Below are 19,412 nucleotides of genomic sequence, written 5' to 3'. Positions count from 1 at the left end.
CCCCAGCTCAGTCCTAGTCCCATCCCCCAGCTCAGTCCTAGTCCCATCCCCAGCTCAGTCCTAGTCCCATCCCCAGCTCAGTCCTAGTCCCATCCCCCAGCTCAGTCCTAGTCCCATCCCCCAGCTCAGTCCTAGTCCCATCCCCCAGCTCAGTCCTAGTCCCATCCCCCCAGCTCAGTCCTAGTCCCATCCCCCAGCTCAGTCCTAGTCCCATCCCCCAGCTCAGTCCTAGTCCCATCCCCAGCTCAGTCCTAGACCCATCCCCAGCTCAGTCCTAGACCCATCCCCAGCTCAGTCCTAGACCCATCCCCAGCTCAGCCCTAGTCCCATCCCCCCAGCTCAGCCCTAGTCCCATCCCCCAGCTCAGTCCTAGTCCCATCCCCCAGCTCAGTCCTAGTCCCATCCCCCAGCTCAGTCCTAGTCCCATCCCCCAGCTCAGTCCTAGTCCCATCCCCCAGCTCAGTCCTAGTCCCATCCCCAGCTCAGTCCTAGTCCCATCCCCCAGCTCAGTCCTAGTCCCATCCCCAGCTCAGTCCTAGTCCCATCCCCCAGCTCAGTCCTAGTCCCATCCCCCAGCTCAGTCCTAGTCCCATCCCCCAGCTCAGTCCTAGTCCCATCCCCCAGCTCAGTCCTAGTCCCATCCCCAGCTCAGTCCTAGTCCCATCCCCAGCTCAGCCCTAGTCCCATCCCCAGCTCAGCCCTAGTCCCATCCCCAGCTCAGTCCTAGTCCCATCCCCCAGCTCAGTCCTAGTCCCATCCCCCAGCTCAGTCCTAGTCCCATCCCCAGCTCAGTCCTAGTCCCATCCCCAGCTCAGTCCTAGTCCCATCCCCAGCTCAGTCCTAGTCCCATCCCCCAGCTCAGTCCTAGTCCCATCCCCCAGCTCAGTCCTAGTCCCATCCCCAGCTCAGTCCTAGTCCCATCCCCCAGCTCAGTCCTAGTCCCATCCCCAGCTCAGTCCTAGTCCCATCCCCCAGCTCAGTCCTAGTCCCATCCCCCAGCTCAGTCCTAGTCCCATCCCCAGTTCAGTCCTAGTCCCATCCCCAGTTCAGTCCTAGACCCATCCCCAGCTCAGTCCTAGTCCCATCCCCCAGCTCAGTCCTAGTCCCATCCCCCAGCTCAGCCCTAGTCCCATCCCCCAGCTCAGCCCTAGTCCCATCCCCCAGCTCAGCCCTAGTCCCATCCCCCAGCTCAGTCCTAGTCCCATCCCCCAGCTCAGTCCTAGTCCCATCCTCCAGCTCAGCCCTAATCCCATCCTCCAGCTCAGCCCTATTAATGTGATTAGTCTGAGTCATGCGTAGGAATGTATTGATTTGATGCAAAGGTGGGATGCACCAGTCATGTAATCTTAATGCCATCAATCACCATTCTCCCAGGATGCTACTGACCTGGGCTACCTGCTCTGCACTACACTGAGTCATTCATAGGGCCTGAGTCCCAAATGGGACCATATTCCCTATATAATGCACTACTTTTACCAGGACCACGTGGGCCGTTAGGGACTCATAGAGGGAGTTATTGAGGGTAGGGATGAGAAGACTACATTGTATACTGTATTGGTTTCAATAATATAAACCTCTTATGAAATGTTATTTATATTACCCATAGCCCCGGACCTTTCTCAAAGGTTTGGTCTTTTAACTTTTAAACTGTGGCGGCTGCTGCTAGCCCTTTTGAATGCTTTGTTTTATGTGTTATTTTTATCTTAACTCTGAGACAATCACATTGGTCTTAAGAGAATCCCTTTAGTCCCGGGACGATTCTATTGTTAGAACTGTAGCACATTGATTGGTTCCTTGTAAAGTATTGTAAGTCAAGTTTTGAATGTTTTTGTTACATGGTTTTCAATCATTGTAAGAGGTTGATTGTCATGTCTGCAATAGAGTATTCTACTTTATTCTCCATCCAGCCTCCCATCCCCAGCCTTAGTCAGTCCCATCCAGCCTTACCTCCCTCCCATCCCCAGCCTTACTCTGTCCCAGTCCCATCCAGCCTTCCCTCCCATCCAGCCTTCCCTCCCTCCTATCCCCAGCATTACTCAGTCCCTTCCATCCCTCCCATCCCCAGCCTTACTCAGTCCCATCCAGCCTTCCCTCCCATCCAGCCTTCCCTCCCTCCTATCCCCAGCCTTACTCAGTCCCATACAGCCTTCCATCACTCCCATCCCCAGCCTTACTCAGTCCCAGTCCCATCCAGCCTTCCATCCCTCCCATCCCCAGCCTTCCCTCCCTCCCATCCCCAGCCTTAGTCAGTCTCAGTCCCATCCAGCCTTCCCTCCCTCCCATCCCCAGCCTTAGTCAGTCCCAGTCCCATCTAGCCTTCCCTCCCTCCCATCCCCAGCCTTAGTCAGTCTCAGTCCCATCCAGCCTTCCCTCCCTCCCATCCCCAGCCTTAGTCAGTCCCATCCAGCCTTCCCTCCCTCCCATCCCCAGCCTTCCCTCCCTCCCATCCAGCCTTCCCTCCCTCCCATCCAGCCTTCCCTCCCTCCCATCCAGCCTTCCCTCCCTCCCATCCAGCCTTCCCTCCCTCCCATCCCCAGCCTTCCCTCCCTCCCATCCCCTGCCTTAGTCAGTCCCATCCAGCCTTCCCTCCCTCCCATCCCCAGCCTTCCCTCCCTCCCATCCCCAGCCTTCCCTCCCTCCCATCCCCAGCCTTCCCTCCCTCCCATCCCCAGCCTTCCCTCCCATCCCCAGCCTTCCCTCCCTCCCATCCAGCCTTCCTTCCCTCCCTCCCATCCTCAGCCTTACTCAGTCCCATCCAGCCTTCCCTCCCATCCCCAGCCTTCCTTCCCTCCCTCCCATCCCCAGCCTTCCATCCCTCCCATCCAGCCTTCCATCCCTCCCATCCCCAGCCTTCCTTCCCTCCCTCCCATCCAGCCTTCCCTCCCTCCCATCCCCAGCCTTAGTCAGTCCCAGTCCCATCCCTTGCCAAGTACCTCAACTCCACCACCAAGTTTTTGAAATGAACTTCAGAACTCCTTCGAGTCACTATGCGTCAATACTTCAACAATATAAATACCCTTACTTTGTACAGTGCCTTCAGAAAGTCTCAGTTTCATCGTCCTGCTGATCCCTTGAGCTCTATACCACTAGTTTCAGTATAATACTGTATATCAGACTTGTTTTATGCCAATAAATCAGATATGTATATCATACAGTACCTAAATCCACTTTTATTTACTTGCTGCTGCCTGGAACTAGCAACGAGCCTTTATCAATGCTGAGCCTGGGGAATGGAGAAATGAAGTGGTACTAGATATGCCACACATGGAGATGTTCTAGGAAGATTCTAGGGGGTTCTAGAAGTAGCAGACGAAGATGAAGAGATGCTGAATCCAGGCTGAGATGCAATGGTTAGGCCTGGAGAAGGAGAAGCTCTAAGAAGGAGAAGTTATCAGAAGGAGAGGTTCTTAGGGAGGTGCAAGGAAGGTTCTAGGAGTACCAGATGAAAATGAAGAGAGAAGCTGGATCCAGGCTGTAGCCCTCTCTAGACAGGAGAGGAACCCAGCGGTACCCTGGAGAGATGGAATACAAGCACAGTCAACTAATGGATACGATGTCTCAATACAAAGGATGCTGCCTACCTGCCTCGAAAGGCAGCGTCCTGGTGGATTGGAACACAGCCAATGTCACTGTTTAGGCCTGATTAAGTCAAACACTCCTGCCTGTGTGTTCTCTCTCTTCCTCCCTCTCTAACCCTCATCCTCCCCCTCCCTCTCTAACCCTCTTCCTCCCTCTCTAACCCTCCTCCTCCCCCTCCCTCTCTAACCCTCTCCCTCCCTCTCTTCCCCCCTTCCTCCCCCTCCCTCTCTCTCTCCTCATCCTCCCCCTCCCTCTCTCTCTCCTCATCCTCCCCCTCCCTCTCTCTCTCTCTCCTCATCCTCCCCCTCCCCCTCTCTCTCTCCTCATCCTCCCCCTCTCTCTCTCCTCATCCTCCCCCTCCCCCTCCCTCTCTCTCTCCTCATCCTCCCTCTCTCTCTCTTCCCCTCTTCCTCCCCCTCTCTCTCTTCCCCTCTTCCTCCCCCTCCCTCTCTCTCCTCATCCTCCCCCTCCCTCTCTTCTCCTCATCCTCCCCCTCCCTCTCCTCATCCTCCCCCTCCCTTTCCTCATCCTCCCCCTCCCTCTCCTCATCCTCCCTCTCTTCTCCTCATCCTCCCTCTCTTCTCCTCATCCTCCCTCTCTTCTCCTCATCCTCCCTCTCTTCTCCTCATCCTCCCTCTCTTCTCCTCATCCTCCCCCTCCCTCTCTTCCCCTCTTCCTCCCTCTCTTCCCCTCTTCCTCCCCCTCCCTCTCTCTCCTCATCCTCCCCCTCCCTCTCTCTCCTCATCCTCCCCCTCTCTCTCTTCCCCTCATCCTCCCCCTCTCTCTCTTCCCCTCATCCTCCCCCTCCCTCTCTTCCCCTCTTCCTCCCCCTCTCTCTCTTCCCCTCATCCTCCCCCTCTCTCTCTTCCCCTCATCCTCCCCCTCTCTCTCTTCCCCTCATCCTCCCCCTCTCTCTCTTCCCCTCTTCCTCCCCTCCCTCTCTTCCCCTCTTCCTCCCCCTCCCTCTCTCTTCCCCTATTCCTCCCCCTCCCTCTCCTCTTCTTCCACCTCTCACCTTTCTTCATGCTGATAAAGGGGATGGTGTACTGTCCTATAAACTCAGAGGTGAGTCCTGTCTGGTCTCTTACAGTGAAGCGGATGAGGCTGAGGTCAGGGACAGAGATGGTGAAGTTCATGGCCGAGTCCCACCGAGGGCTCAGAGCTGTGGGAGGGAGCCAGAACAGTTACTATATTCACCCTCAATCCCCCGTCAACTCAAAGCCCCTATGAATAGGTGAACTCTCTATCTCTCCCTCTCTCTCACCCCCCCCACCCTGTCATCTATCTCTCCCTCTCTCTCACCCCCCCCACCCTGTCATCTATCTCTCCCTCTCTCTCACCCCCCCCACCCTGTCATCTATCTCTCCCTCTCTCTCACCCCCCCCACCCTGTCATCTATCTCTCCCTCTCTCTCACCCCCCCCACCCTGTCATCTATCTCTCCCTCTCTCTCACCCCCCCCACCCTGTCATCTATCTCTCCCTCTCTCTCACCCCCCCCACCCTGTCATCTATCTCTCCCTCTCTCTCACCCCCCCACCCTGTCATCTATCTCTCCCTCTCAGCCCCCCCCCACCCTGTCATCTATCTCTCCCTCTCTCAGCCCCCCCCACCCTGTCATCTATCTCTCCCTCTCTCACCCCCCCACCCTGTCATCTATCTCTCCCTCTCTCTCACCCCCCCCACCCTGTCATCTATCTCTCCCTCTCTCTCACCCCCCCCCACCCTGTCATCTATCTCTCCCTCTCTCTCACCCCCCCCCACCCTGTCATCTATCTCTCCCTCTCTCTCACCCCCCCCACCCTGTCATCTATCTCTCCCTCCTGTCTCCACCTAGCAGTCTAGGTGAAGTGCTCGGGCTTTAGAACACGCTAGTTCCTAATGAAGGGTGATACGTGGCCAGGGGATGTAAACACCTCCATAGATGACGACTATCAAAACAACCTAGGGTACGATATGGCACCCTATTCCCTATATAGTGCACTGCTTTAGACCAGGGCCCTATAATCAAATCAAAGTGTATTTGTCACGTGCGCCGAATACAACAGGTATTACAGTGAAATGCTTACTTACAGGCTCTAACCAATAGTGCAAAATAGGTATTAGGTGAACAATAGGTAAGAAATAAAACAACAGTAAAAAGACAGTGAAAAATAACAGTAGAGAGGCTATAAACAGTAGAGAGGCTATAAACAGTAGAGAGGCTATAACAGTAGAGTGTATATATCCTCTCTACTGTATATATCCTCTCTACTGTATATATCCTGACACCGGTTAGTCAGGCTGATTGAGGTAGTATGTACATGTAGATATGGTTAAAGTGACTATGCATATATGATGAACAGAGAGCAGCAGTAGTGTAAAAGAGGGGTTGGCGGGTGGTGGGACACAATGCAGATAGCCCGGTTAGCCAATGTGTGGGACCACATATAGAACCCTATTCCCTATATATTGTGCACTACTTTAGGCCAGGACCCTATAGAACCCTATTCCCTATATAGTGCACTACTTTAGACCAGAGCCCTATAGAACCCTATTCCCTATATAGTGCACTACTTTAGACCAGAGCTCTATGTGGGCCCTGGTCAAAGCAGTGCACTGTGAACTGAGTAGGGTGCTACTATATCTGATGCTATCAAGAAACAATCAGACTGTTGACTTGCATCTTTTACACTCCGTTCATGAGTTTATTGTTGCTGAGGGCAGTTGAAAGCAGACAGAGGAGATTGAATGAGACATGTCTTGTTATTTTTCTCAGGGATGTTTTAAAACAGATAGAAACACGTGTTATTGTTCACCCAGACTTCAAATTATGGAAATGCTTCTCAAGTTGTTATTGAAATGGTCCACATTGACCTGTGTATAAGTGATATACTTGAATATGCAAATACAACTTTTTATATAGTCTCAAGTAGCAAAAATCTAAGTCACAAATGTCATTACTGTATTGTAGGTATAGTGTATACGCCTAGTGTGCTGGCTTGGCTCTCTCCTTTTCTTGCCCCTCTCTAGTGAGTGCAGCCTGTCCTCTCTCCTCTCTAGTGAATAGACCCTGTCTGATATACAGTATGTGGTTGAGTATGTAGTACACAGGCAGAATATATCATCCCTCTGTCCTCTGTGTTCTTTCTGAGGGCTTCTGTCTCTCTGTCCTCTGTGTTCTTTCTGAGGGCTCCTGTCTCTCTGTCCTCTGTGTTCTTTCTGAGGGCTTCTGTCCTCTGTGTTCTTTCTGAGGGCTTCTGTCCTCTGTGTTCTTTCTGAGGGCTCCTGTCTCTCTGTCCTCTGTGTTCTTTCTGAGGGCTTCTGTCTCTCTGTCCTCTGTGTTCTTTCTGAGGGCTCCTGTCTCTCTGTCCTCTGTGTTCTTTCTGAGGGCTCCTGTCTCTCTGTCCTCTGTGTTCTTTCTGAGGGCTTCTGTCTCTCTGTCCTCTGTGTTCTTTCTGAGGGCTCCTGTCTCTCTGTCCTCTATGTTCTTTCTGAGGTCTCCTGTCTCTCTGTCCTCTATGTTCTTTCTGAGGGCTCCTGTCTCTCTGTCCTCTGTGTTCTTTCTGAGGGCTTCTGTCTCTCTGTCCTCTGTGTTCTTTCTGAGGGCTCCTGTCTCTCTGTCCTCTGTGTTCTTTCTGAGGTCTAGTGTAGCCTACTGTAGTTAAAGGATGGGCCCTCTACTCCTCTAAAGGCAAACCAGACAGCGTGCATCCCAAATCACACCCTATAGCCTAAAGTGCACTACCTAGGCCCTGGTCAAAAGTAGTGGACTACATAGGGGAAAGAGTGCACTTTGGGACACACACTGTGCCTTTTGAAGAGGCTAGCTCATCAGCACATTTCACCCTCGGAAGCCCAAGAGCTGTCGGCCCGGGAATTGGATTCACGGGGAGAAGAATTAAAGTTGTATAAAGTGGTTTCCTAGGGCAGGAGACTAGTCTCTCTATGAGTATGGGTTCTGACTGTAGATTCAAACAGTACTCTGAGATCACAGCTAGTCTGCTCCTCTGTACACTGTATCACTCTGAGACTTTGTAGGTTGAGCCCGTTTTTTCTTCCAGACATTGACTGTCCTTTCCATATATTGACTGTCCTTTCCATATATGGACTGTCTTTTTCCAGACATCGACTGTCTTTTTCCAGACATCGACTGTCTTTTTCCAGACATCGACTGTCTTTTTCCAGACATCGACTGTCTTTTTCCAGACATCGACTGTCTTTTTCCAGACATCGACTGTCTTTTTCCAGACATCGACTGTCTTTTTCCAGACATCGACTGTCTTTTTCCCGACATCGACTGTCTTTTTCCCGACATCGACTGTCTTTTTCCCGACATCGACTGTCTTTTTCCCGACATCGACTGTCTTTTTCCCGACATCGACTGTCTTTTTTCCCGACATCGACTGTCTTTTTTCCCGACATCGACCGTCTTTTTTCCCGACATCGACCGTCTTTTTTCCCGACATCGACCGTCTTTTTTCCCGACATCGACCGTCTTTTTTCCCGACATCGACCGTCTTTTTTCCAGACATCGACCGTCTTTTTTCCAGACATCGACCGTCTTTTTTCCAGACATCGACCGTCTTTTTTCCAGACATCGACCGTCTTTTTTCCAGACATCGACCGTCTTTTTTCCAGACATCGACCGTCTTTTTTTTCCAGACATCGACCGTCTTTTTTCCAGACATCGACCGTCTTTTTTCCAGACATGGACTGTCTTTTCTAGACATGGACTGTCTTTTCTAGATATGGACTGTCTTTTCTAGACATCGATTGTCTTTTCTAGACATCGATTGTCTTTTCCCAGACATCGACCGTCTTTTTCCCAGACATCGACCGTCTTTTTCCCAGACATCGACCGTCTTTTTCCCAGACATCGACCGTCTTTTTCCCAGACATCGACTTTCATAGGTTCCACATACTCTAGTTTTGTTTGCTTCACCGTCGTGTGAGGACTCACTCACAGTCCAATCTAACCACATCTGTGTCGCGATGCCTCTCATGTGTACCCGTCTCCATCTATGCTTCAGCACACACAGTTGCTCGGTTACCATTAAGTAGATTCAATCCGGATCGCGGGAGATCTGCGTCGTAGCGCAATTTACATTTTAAAGGTAATTTTTGATTTGACTTATGCAATGTCTCTACGAACATGGAAACATTGCCTTTTTAAAAGGTGCATAGATGTAAAAGGGGTGATCATATTGAATCAGTGGGACAGTCGCATGGAGGACTCACAGTTGTGTCTGACAGTGTCTGTGTGTCTCCTGCAGGAGTCTGACTGGACACTGTGGATCTCCACGCGTACGAAGGGGTCCAGGGCCTTGCCGCTCCGTGGGACAGGCAGGTTGGAGCCACTGATGACCTTCACACAAGAGACAGAGACAGGGACGGAGACGGGGACGGGGACGGGGACAGGGAAAGAGATGTGAGCTGTTAGTGTTTTTCCCTCTGAACACCTGACATTATTGCTGTCTCTGTGAGCCTAGAGACGGTTGAACCCAGCATGCCATGGCATAAGACAGGTGGTAGACAGACAGACAGACAGTTGGTAGACAGACAGACAGACAGACATTGGCATTTCAGTTTCCTTCCTGAATTCCAAATTCCATTTTTTTCTCATTGCTTTTCAATGAGGATGTAAATGTTCCAATCTGATGGGGCGTGTGTTCTTCTGCCTGCCTCGGGGCCTGGTGCCAGGGATTCATCAGCACTAGGAGTGGGCATGGGAGGGAGGGGGGGGGGGAGGAGGAGTGTAATTACACCAGTCTATGCCCAACCCTGATCAAAGACAAACCTGCGTGCAGTTATCTGGATATGCCTGCCTGCACCGATGGATCCACCTCACTAAGGAAATGGGAAGTCAGTGATTTCCCCCCCCCCCCCCAACTGCCTCATAGTGGTGCTATAGGTATTGTGAGGTTTGATCATCAGCCCGGTAATTACCAGGCTAATGTTACAGGTGTGGGACTGTACATCAGTCACTGTGTGATGGACTGATCTATGACTCGTTGATTTAGGGTAACAGGAACTATGCGTGACTATGGGTTTTTGGGGATTATGGTAATTATACACAATCCCAAAACTCATTCAAATTGGGTCAGTAAAGTCCATTCTCCTGCTCAAGGAAACCGATTGTTAGGAAACAGTATGCAAAACAGGTCTATAGAGTTGAAAAGGAAGCAACGTTATTTTCTTACCTCTTCTAGTTGAATTATTCAATACAGCAGCGTTACCTATTTATAAGTGAACATATTCTATTTATAAATCTGATTTAAATCTGATTTTGGACTTGAAAGCTCTGCAGGGCTTTCTAGGGGGCTTTCCCTGGAGTGGAGTAACAGACTAGAAGCATGGCATGATGTTGATACATAAAGGGGCTTTTTTTTTCTTCTTCCCCCTCTGAAAAGAGAATACATGTATTTTTCATGCGCAGGGGGAGTCTAGTTTAGTCTACTGAAGCAATAAGGCCCAAGGGGGTATGGTATATGGCTAATATACCACGGTTAAGGACTGTTCTTAAGCACGATGCAATGCAGAGTGCCTGGATACAGCACTTAGCTGTGGTTAATTGGCCATATACCACAAACCCCCGAGGTGCCTTACTGCTATTATAAACTGGTTACCAACGTAATTACAGTAAACAGGTCATTCTATGTCATACCCGTGGTATATTGTCTGTTATAAACTGGGTGGTTCGAGCCTGAATGCTGATTTGGCTGACAGCCGTGGTTTATCAGACTGTATACCATGGGTATGACAAAACGTTTATTTTTGCTGCTCTAATTACGTTGGGGGGGGGGTTTCGCATTATTCGCATTATTTGTAACTTATTTTGTAGATAATGTTTCTGCCACCATATCTTACGGCACAAAAAATAGCTTCTGGATATCAGGACAGCGATCACTCACCTCGGATTAGACAAAGATTTTTTTTCTTCAACAGGACATTCTCCAAACACCCGACAGGGCCGACATCCCAGGCAAGAGGAAGAGACGCAGGTACAGAGGACACAGAACGGGATGCCTCGTGAGGCTCCGCAGAAGGCGAGTGGGAAAGCTGCCGTTACAGTCAATATTACTCGCCAACGTGCAATCATTGGACAATAAATTAGACGAGGTACGATCACGAATATCCTACCAACGGGACATCAAATACTGTAATATCCTATGTTTCACGGAATCGTGGCTGAATGACGACATGGATATTCAGCTGACGGGATATACGCTGCACCGGCAAGATAGAACAGCACACTCTGGTAAGACGAGGGGAGGGCGGTCTGTGCATGTTTGTAAACAACAGCTGGTGCACGAAATCAAAGGAAGTCTCTAGATTTTGCTCGCCTGAAGTAGAGTATATTGTGATAAATTGTAGGTCACACTGCTTGCCTAGAGAGTTTTCAGCTATACTTTTTGTGGCTGTTTATTTACCGCCACAGACAGATGCTGGCAGTAAGACCGAACTCAGTCAGCTGTATAAGGAAATAAGCAAACAGGAAACCACTCACCCAGAGGCGGCACTCCTATTGGCTGGAGACTTTAATGCAGGGAAACTTAAATCAGTTCTACCTAATTTCTATCAACATGTTAAATGTGCAACCAGAGGGGAAAAAATTCTAGATCACCTGTACTCCACACACAGAGACGCGTACAAAGCTCTCCCTCACCCTCCATTTGGTAAATCCGACCACAATTCTATCCTCCTGATTCCTGCTTACAAGCAAAAAGTAAAGCAGGAAGCACCAGTGACTCGGTCTATAAAAAAAGTGGTCAGATGAAGCAGATGCTAAACTACAGGACTGTTTTGCAAGCACAGACTGGAACATGTTCCAGGATTCTTCCGATGGCATTGAGGAGTACATCACATCAGTCACTGGCTTTATCAATAAGTGCATCGAAGACATAATCCCACAGTGACTGTACATACATACCCCAACCAGAAGCCATGGATTACAAGCAACATTCGCACTGAGCTAAAGGGTAGAGCTGCCGCTTTCAAGGTGCGGGACTCTAACCCGGAAGCTTATAAGAAATCCTGCTATGCCCTGCAACGAACCATCAAACAGGCAAAGCATCAATACAGGGCTAAGATTGAATCATACTACACCAGCTCCAATGCTCATCTTATGTGGCAGGGCTTGCAAACTATTACAGACTACAAAGGGAAGCACAGCCGCGAGCTGCCCAGTGACACAAGCCTACTAGACGAGCTAAATCACTTCTATGCTCGCTTCGAGGCAAGCAACACTGAGGCATGCATGAGAGCATCAGCTGTTCTGGACGACTGTGTGATCACGCTCTCCGTAGCCGACATGAGTAAGACCTTTAAACAGGTCAACATACACAAGGCTGCGGGGCCAGATGGATTACCAGGACGTGTGCTCCGGGCATGTGCTGACCAACTGGCAGGTGTCTTCACTGACATTTTCAACATGTCCCTGATTGAGTCTGTAATACCAACATGTTTCAAGTAGACCACCATAGTCCCTGTGCCCAAGAACACAAATGAAACGTGCCTAAATCCCTACAGACCCATAGCACTCACGTCCGTAGTCATGAAGTGCTTTGAAAGGTTGGTAATGCCTCACATCAACACCATTATCCCAGAAACCCTACACCCACTCTAATTTGCATACCGCCCAAACAGATCCACAGATGACGCAATCTCTATTGCACTCCACACTGCCCTTTCCCACCTGGACAAAAGGAACACCTATGTGAGAATGCTATTCATTGATTACAGCTCAGCGTTCAAAACCATAGTATCCTCAAAGCTCATCACTAAGCTAAGGATCCTGGGACTAAACACCTCCCTCTGCAACTGGATCCTGGACTTCCTGACGGGCCGCCCCCAGGTGGTGAGGGTAGATAACAACACATCCACCACCCTGATCCTCAACACTGGAGCCCCCCAGGGGTGTGTGCTCAGTCCCCTCCTGTACTCCCTGTTCACCCACAACTGCATGGCCAGGCACGACTCCAACACCATAATTAAGTTTGCTGACGACACAACAGTGACGAGACAGCCTATAGGGAGGAGATCAGAGACCTGGCCGGGTGGTGCCAGAATAACAACCTATCCCTCAACGTAACCAAGACTAAGGAGATGATTGTGGACTACAGGAAAAGGAGGACCAAGCACGCGCCCATTCTCATCAACGGGGCTGTAGTGGAGCAGGTTGAGAGCTTCAAGTTCCTTGGTGTCCACATCATCAACAAACTAGAATGGTCCAAACACACAAAGACAGTCGTGAAGAGGGCACGACAAAACCTATTCCACCTCAGGAAAATAAAAAGATTTGGATACGGCCCATTACATCACTGGGGCTAAGCTTCCTGCCATCCAGGACCAGACGGTGTCAGAGGAAGGCCCTAAAAATTGTCAAAGACCCCAGCCACCCCAGTCATAGACTGTTCTCTCTACTACCGCATGGCAAGCGGTACCGGAGTGCCAAGTCTAAGACAAAAAGGCTTCTCAACAGTTTTTAGCCCCAAGCCATAAGACTCCTGAACAGGTAACCATATGGCTACCCGGACTATTTGCATTGTGTGCCCCCCCCAACCCCCCCAACCCCTATTTTAACGCTGCTGCTACTCTCTGTTTATCATATATGCATAGTCACTTTAACTATACATTCATGTACATACTACCTCAATTGGGCCGACCAACCAGTGCTCCCGCACATTGGCTAACCGGGCTATCTGCATTGTGTCCAGCCCACCACCCGCCAACCCCTCTTTTACACTACTGCTACTCTCTGTTCATCATATATGCATAGTCACTTTAACCATATCTACATGTACATACTACCTCAATCAGCCTGACTAACCGGTGTCTGTATGTAGCCTCGCTACTTTTATAGCCTCGCTACTGTATATAGCCTGTCTTTTTACTGTTGTTTTATTTCTTTACCTACCTATTGTTCACCTAATACCTTTTTTGCACTATTGGTTACAGCCTGTAAGTAAGCATTTCACTGTGAGGTCTACACCTGTTGTATTCGGCGCAAGTGACAAATAAACATTGATTTGATTTGTATTTGGAATGCATTCCACTGCACTTGGCCTTTGAGTGTATTTGGAATGGTACAGTGTCTTCTGAATAAAACCCACAAGCATCTCTCTTTCTCGTGCACTGGAGCAGCTTGTTTACATATACAGTACAAAAAGGACAACGTTTAATTGGAGTCTGTAGAGTATTCTCCTTGAGTCTGCTAATGTAGACCGTGCGACCAGAGCGTGATGACTAACAAACTGAAACTGGTCTTTGACTTCCCAGAGATAATGTGTTTTAGTCTATCTATGTTGCTGTGAATGTGGTAAAGTGACCCCAGTAAGTTAGAGGTAGAGAAGCAGTAAGTTAGAGGTAAAGAAGCAGTAAGTTAGAGGTAAAGAAGCAGTAAGTTAGAGATAAAGGCAGAGATAAATGTTCTAGATAGGATGGACACCCCCTCCCCCAACACACACACACACCCCTCCCCCAACACACACCCTCCCCGCACATCCCCTCCCACCAAACACCCCCTCCCCTACCCCCACACTCACCCCCTCCCCTACCCCCACACTCACCCCCTCCCCTCCCCTACCCCCACACACACCCCCTCCCATACCCCCACACTCACCCACATCCTTGCATCACACAGTTCTAGTACCTTCAGCAGTAGGTGTGCTGGCTTCAGGTTGTGAAGGTAACTGTTTGGATTAAAGCCCCACTGATTAACTCTGAGGAAGAGGGGTTTGAGGACGTAACCACAGCCACCGTTGTCCTGGAAACGCCCGTTGTTCAGATCCATGGGCAGGCCCAACGACTGGAAGTTCAGAGCCACTGTAAGAAGGGCCCAGATGACACAATAACAACATTGCCACACGGGCACAGACAAGACCAGACAGATTACATTCTCCAGCTTTCTGTCAACCTAGATTAGACTGGGATTGGACTATAAAACACACATTTAAACATTCAATGTATTTCCTTACAGTTCAACATTACCAAGCACAGCCAGGGCTCTTTGAATAGAGTTTGATTTGTTTATTGAAAAGTTGTATTTTGTTTTATGTCAAATATAACAACAAAGGGGATTCATCTCCTTCTGCCTTCAAGCAATTAAAATGATGTTGTCATAATTTCAGTCTTACCAAAGAAACAAAGTTATCATGAAAGGAATATGAAGTGAATGTCTGTGGCATAAATACATTTTATTTTTCTAAGTTTTCGACTATTCTCAAGTTTATTTTCCATAATGAATGAATTGAAGATCGCATTCACTCAAACTGTCACATTTAAACACAGCAAGAAAGAACGATCACACCAGGCGATCCAAGACCATTACATTCTAATTGGTATTCCGGGACGTTTTGGTGTGAACATGGAGCTCATTCAAAACATACCCAGCTGAGAGCCCACGTTCCAGAACCCCTGAGGGTTGTAGTTGGAGGACAGGGTTCTAGAACCTGCCGGGTAGATCCTGGTGATGAAAGCCATGTTGTGCCGGACGAAATCTGGAGCTGAGAAATGAGAATAGGTGGTTGTTGTACGTTTCTCTGGATACGATGGACTGCTATATGAACTAAAATGACACGAGGAGACTAGAAAGTACATGTTAACTTCATTAGCATCACATGACTAGAAGTTACGGTCATCATGTGACCTCCTTATCAGATTTGGTGAAAAAAAACGAAGGATAAACATTTGTCACAAACGGCTGATTAAATTGGTACTAGTCGTTCAGGGACAGGGTGTCCTTGCAGCATTATACATAGGCTTTGTGCTTATAAAAAATACCACATCAAGGAGCCATTACAGCAACAAGAGGCTGATAATGGCTGTTGAGTGAAATCCATCAGAACTCATCTCTCACTGCGTCATTCCCCTCCACTCTATCTCCACACCGTAGCACGATGGCCTGTTTACTGATTGTGCTTTGAATTCAAATCTCAACAGTCTCATTTCATTCCAATCTCAACCGTCGTCTTTTTTCCTTTTCACTAGCAGTAGGAATATGAGACACTCAACTCTTTTTACTGCTGCCGGTGTTCAACATTTGATACATTGCTAGATACTTGCAAATGTGGTCCCCCTCCCCCATGTGCAGTTTGAAACACTAATTTGGTAAGTCTTCCAAGGTACTAAACCTGAGGTCTTGACCAGCTTGTGAGCCTTCTTCTCCCCCAGAGAGCTGTTCTCATAGTACTGCTGGTGTTCTCTGGCATGGTTGAAGCTGTGGAACTTCACTGACTTGGTGTAGACCACCAGCTTAGATAGAGACTCAGCAACTACTGCTGCCTTCTTCCTCTTCTGGGGAGGGAGGGAGGGAGGGAGGGAAAGAAAGAGAGGGAGGGAAAGAAAGAAAGAAAGAAAGAGAGGGAGGGAAAGAAAGAGAGAGAGAGAGAGAGAGAGAGAGAGAGAGAGAGAGAGAGAGAGAGAGAGAGAGAGAGAGAGAGAGAGAGAGAGAGAGAGAGAGAGAGAGAGAGAGAGAGAGAGAGAGAGAGAGAGAGAGAGGGGTTAAGGTTGTGGCTAGGGTTAGGGTTGAGCTGTGGAGTGGTTAAGGTTAGGGAGAGGACAATCTCAGCATATGTCTAACCTCACTGACCCTGCTTTAGTGCTTAGTGTTTATAGGGAGGATGTACAGGAACAGTTTCTCAGTGTCCTCTAATTTAGTATACCAGTGTATAATACCTGATATCATACCTCATTAAGAACCCTGACTTACTTTCTTCCCTGACCGTTTCAACTTGGAATGGTGCTTTGTTTTGAGATTAGGCTCCTCTTCCTCATCATCATCATCATCGTCATCCTCTTCCTCACTTTCTTCCCCCTCTGAGTCTCTCTCTCTCCTGTCCTCTGAGTCTCTCTCTCTCCTGTCCTCTGAGTCTCTCTCTCTCCTGTCCTCTGAGCCTGTCTCTCTCCTGTCCTCTGAGCCTGTCTCTCTCGTGTCCTCTGTCTCTGTCTCACTCTGAGGACTGAGCTTTTTGTTCTTAATCAGGATCTTGTATTTCAGCTCCTGTCAACCCAGAGACATAATCCACATATCTGATCTGTCTCAGCGGGAAACAGACAGTCAAGAAAACGTTTCACAAAAAAACATTTTTAAGTTTAAGTCTTGTTTTCTGCTGATTGTAAATAGTAAACACCATATTAAGGTGTGGAACATTCATTGTATGACAAGAAAAAACAAGCACGTCTAGTATTTTACTTTAGCAGATAGTATAATCTGGCCATCCACAATTCACCTGAAGCTGGAGTCTTATATCTCCCTCACTCATTTTAAGCATCAGCTGTCAGAGCAGCTAACCGATCATTGCATCTGTACAAAGCCCATCTGTAAATAGCCCACCCAACTACCTCATCCCCATATTGTTATTTATTTTTTGCTCCTTTGCACCCCAGTATCTCTACTTGCACATTCATCTTCTGCGCATCTATCACCCCAGTGTTTAATTGCTAAATTGTAATTATTTCGCCACTATGGCCTATTTATTGCCTTACCTCCCTAATCTTACTACATTTCAACACACTGTATACAGATTTTTCTATTGTGTTATTGACTGTACGTTTGTTTATCCCATGTGTAACTCTGTGCTGTATGTGTCGAACTGCTTTGCTTTATCTTGGCCAGGACGAAGTTGTAAATGAGAACTTGTTCTCAACTGGCCTACCTGGTTAAATAAAGGTGAAATAAAAAAATAAACCTGTGGGAACATATAAATCATTTTTCTGATAATAAATTCTGCCAATGGATTAAGATCTAGTGATCCTGCAGCTACAGGATCTATTGGACTGTTTACATTCTGTTATATTTACTTGTTTCTTCCTTCTTTCTTCATTACCCACCGTAACATCAAGTCTACTAACTAAACTATGAAGGTCTGAAAATGGTTCCTTATTCTTTTTATTTCTTTTTATTATTTTTTGGGGGGGGCTAGGGAGGGGGGAACCAGAGAGGGAGGGCTGGGGGCTAGGGAGGGAGGACAGGAGAGGGAGGGCTGGGGGCTAGGGAGGGGGGACAGGAGAGGGAGGGCTGGGGGCTAGGGAGGGAGGATAGGAGAGGGAGGGCTGGGGGCTAGGGAGGGAGGATAGGAGAGGGAGGGCTAGGGGCTAGGGAGGGGGGACAGGAGAGGGAGGGCTGGGGGCTAGGGAGGGGGACAGGAGAGGGAGGGCTGGGGGCTAGGGAGGGGGACAGGAGAGGGAGGGCTGGGGGCTAGGGAGGGGGGACAGGAGAGGGAGGGCTGGGGGCTAGGGAGGGGGGACAGGAGAGGGAGGGCTGGGAGATTGGGACAAAATGTTTTTTTACCAGGTAAGTTGACTGAGAACACATTCTCATTTACAGCAACGACCTGGATAATAGTTACAGGGAGAGGAGGGATGAATGAGCCAATTGTAAGCTGGAGATGTTTGCTGCTTCAGTGTCTTTAGATATTTTTGTCAGATGTTACTATGGAATAATGAAGAATAATTACAAAGGCTTTTATTGACAATTACATGAAGTTGATGAAAAGAGTCAATATTTGCAGTGTTGACCCTTCTTTTTCAAGACCTCTGCAATCCGCCCTGGCATGCTGTCAATTAACTTCTGTCCCACATCCTGACTGATGCTTGGAGTTTGTCAGAATTTGTGGGTTTCTGTTTTTCCACCCGCCACTTGAGGATTCGCCACAAGTTCTCAATGGGATTAAGGTCTGGGGAGTTTCCTGGCCATGGACCCAAAATATAGATGTTTTGTTCCCCAAGCCACTTAGTTATCACTTTTGCCTTATGGCAAGGTGCTCCATCATGCTGGAAAAGGCATTGTTCGTCACCAAACTGTTCCTGGATGGTTGGGAGAAGTTCCTCTCGGAGGATGTGTTGGTACCATTCTTTATTCATGGCTGTGTTCTTAGGCAAAATTGTGAGTGAGCCCACTCCCTTGGCTGAGAAGCAACCCCACACATGAATGGTCCCAAGATGCCTTACTGTTGGCATGATACAGGACTGATGGTAGCGTTCACCTTGTCTTCTCCGGACAAGCTTTTTTCCGGATGCCCCAAACAATCGGAAAGGGGATTCATCAGAGAAAATGACTTTACCCCAGTCCTCAGCAGTCCAATCCCTGTACCTTTTGCAGAATATCAGTCTGTCCCTGATGTTTTTCCTGGAGAGAAGTGGCTTCTTTGCTGCCCTTCTTGACACCAGGCCATCCTCCAAAAGTCTTCGCCTCACTGTGCGTGCAGATGCACTCACACCTGCCTGCTGCCATTCCTGAGCAAGCTCTGTACTGGTGGTGCCCCAATCCCGCAGCTGAATCAACTTTAGGAGACGGTCCTGGTGCTTGCTGGACTTTCTTGGGTGCCCTGAAGCCTTCTTCACAACAATTGAACCGCTCTCCTTGAAGTTCTTGATGATCCGATAAATGGTTGATTTAGGTGCAATCTTACTGGCAGCAATATCCTTGCCTGTGAAGCCCTTTTTGTGCAAAGCAATGATGATGGCACGTGTTTCCTTGCAGGTAACCATGATTGACAGAGGAAGAACAATGATTCCGAGCACCACCCTCCTTTTGAAGCTTCCAGTCTGTAATTTGAACTCAATGGACATGACAGAGTGATCTCCAGCCTTATCCTCATCAACACTCACACCTGTGTTAACGAGAGAATCACTGACATGATGTCAGCCGGTCCTTTCGTGGCAGGGCTGAAATGCAGTGGAAATGTTTTTTGGGGATTCAGTTCATTTGCATGGCAAAGAGGGACTTTGCAATTAATTGCAATTCATCTGATCAATCTTCATAACATTCTGGAGTATATGCAAATTGCCATCATACAAACTGAGGCAGCAGACTGTGAAAATTAATATTTGTGTCATTCTCAAAACTTTTGGC

At 48.7% G+C, this 19,412-nt stretch overlaps 1 protein-coding gene across 2 annotated transcripts in view; it reads right to left on the bottom strand.

Moving 5' to 3' along the window:
* Positions 1–3,298: 3,298 nt before the first annotated feature.
* The window catches only part of LOC106561743 (1-phosphatidylinositol 4,5-bisphosphate phosphodiesterase zeta-1), a 32,842-nt gene continuing 16,728 nt past the window's right edge, over positions 3,299–19,412 (bottom strand). Inside the window, exons 6-12 of one of the 2 annotated variants that reach the window (XM_014125971.2) lie at positions 16,269–16,559; positions 15,691–15,853; positions 14,947–15,063; positions 14,211–14,383; positions 8,798–8,924; positions 4,595–4,741; positions 3,299–3,512 (exon numbers count right to left, since the gene is read on the bottom strand). In XM_014125971.2, coding sequence (XP_013981446.2) covers positions 3,430–3,512; positions 4,595–4,741; positions 8,798–8,924; positions 14,211–14,383; positions 14,947–15,063; positions 15,691–15,853; positions 16,269–16,559 — 1,101 coding nt within the window. In that variant the 3' untranslated portion in view covers positions 3,299–3,429. Of the gene's footprint in view, positions 3,513–4,594; positions 4,742–8,797; positions 8,925–14,210; positions 14,384–14,946; positions 15,064–15,690; positions 15,854–16,268; positions 16,560–19,412 lie in introns of those variants that run through there. The other variant, XM_045688541.1, reaches the window with a different exon arrangement.

This window comes from Salmo salar, chromosome ssa10 (assembly GCF_905237065.1).
Source record: "Salmo salar chromosome ssa10, Ssal_v3.1, whole genome shotgun sequence".
NCBI lineage: Eukaryota > Metazoa > Chordata > Actinopteri > Salmoniformes > Salmonidae > Salmo > Salmo salar.
The sequence above is the reverse complement of the archived record's forward strand: the minus strand, read 5'-3'. Positions and strand labels throughout refer to the sequence as shown.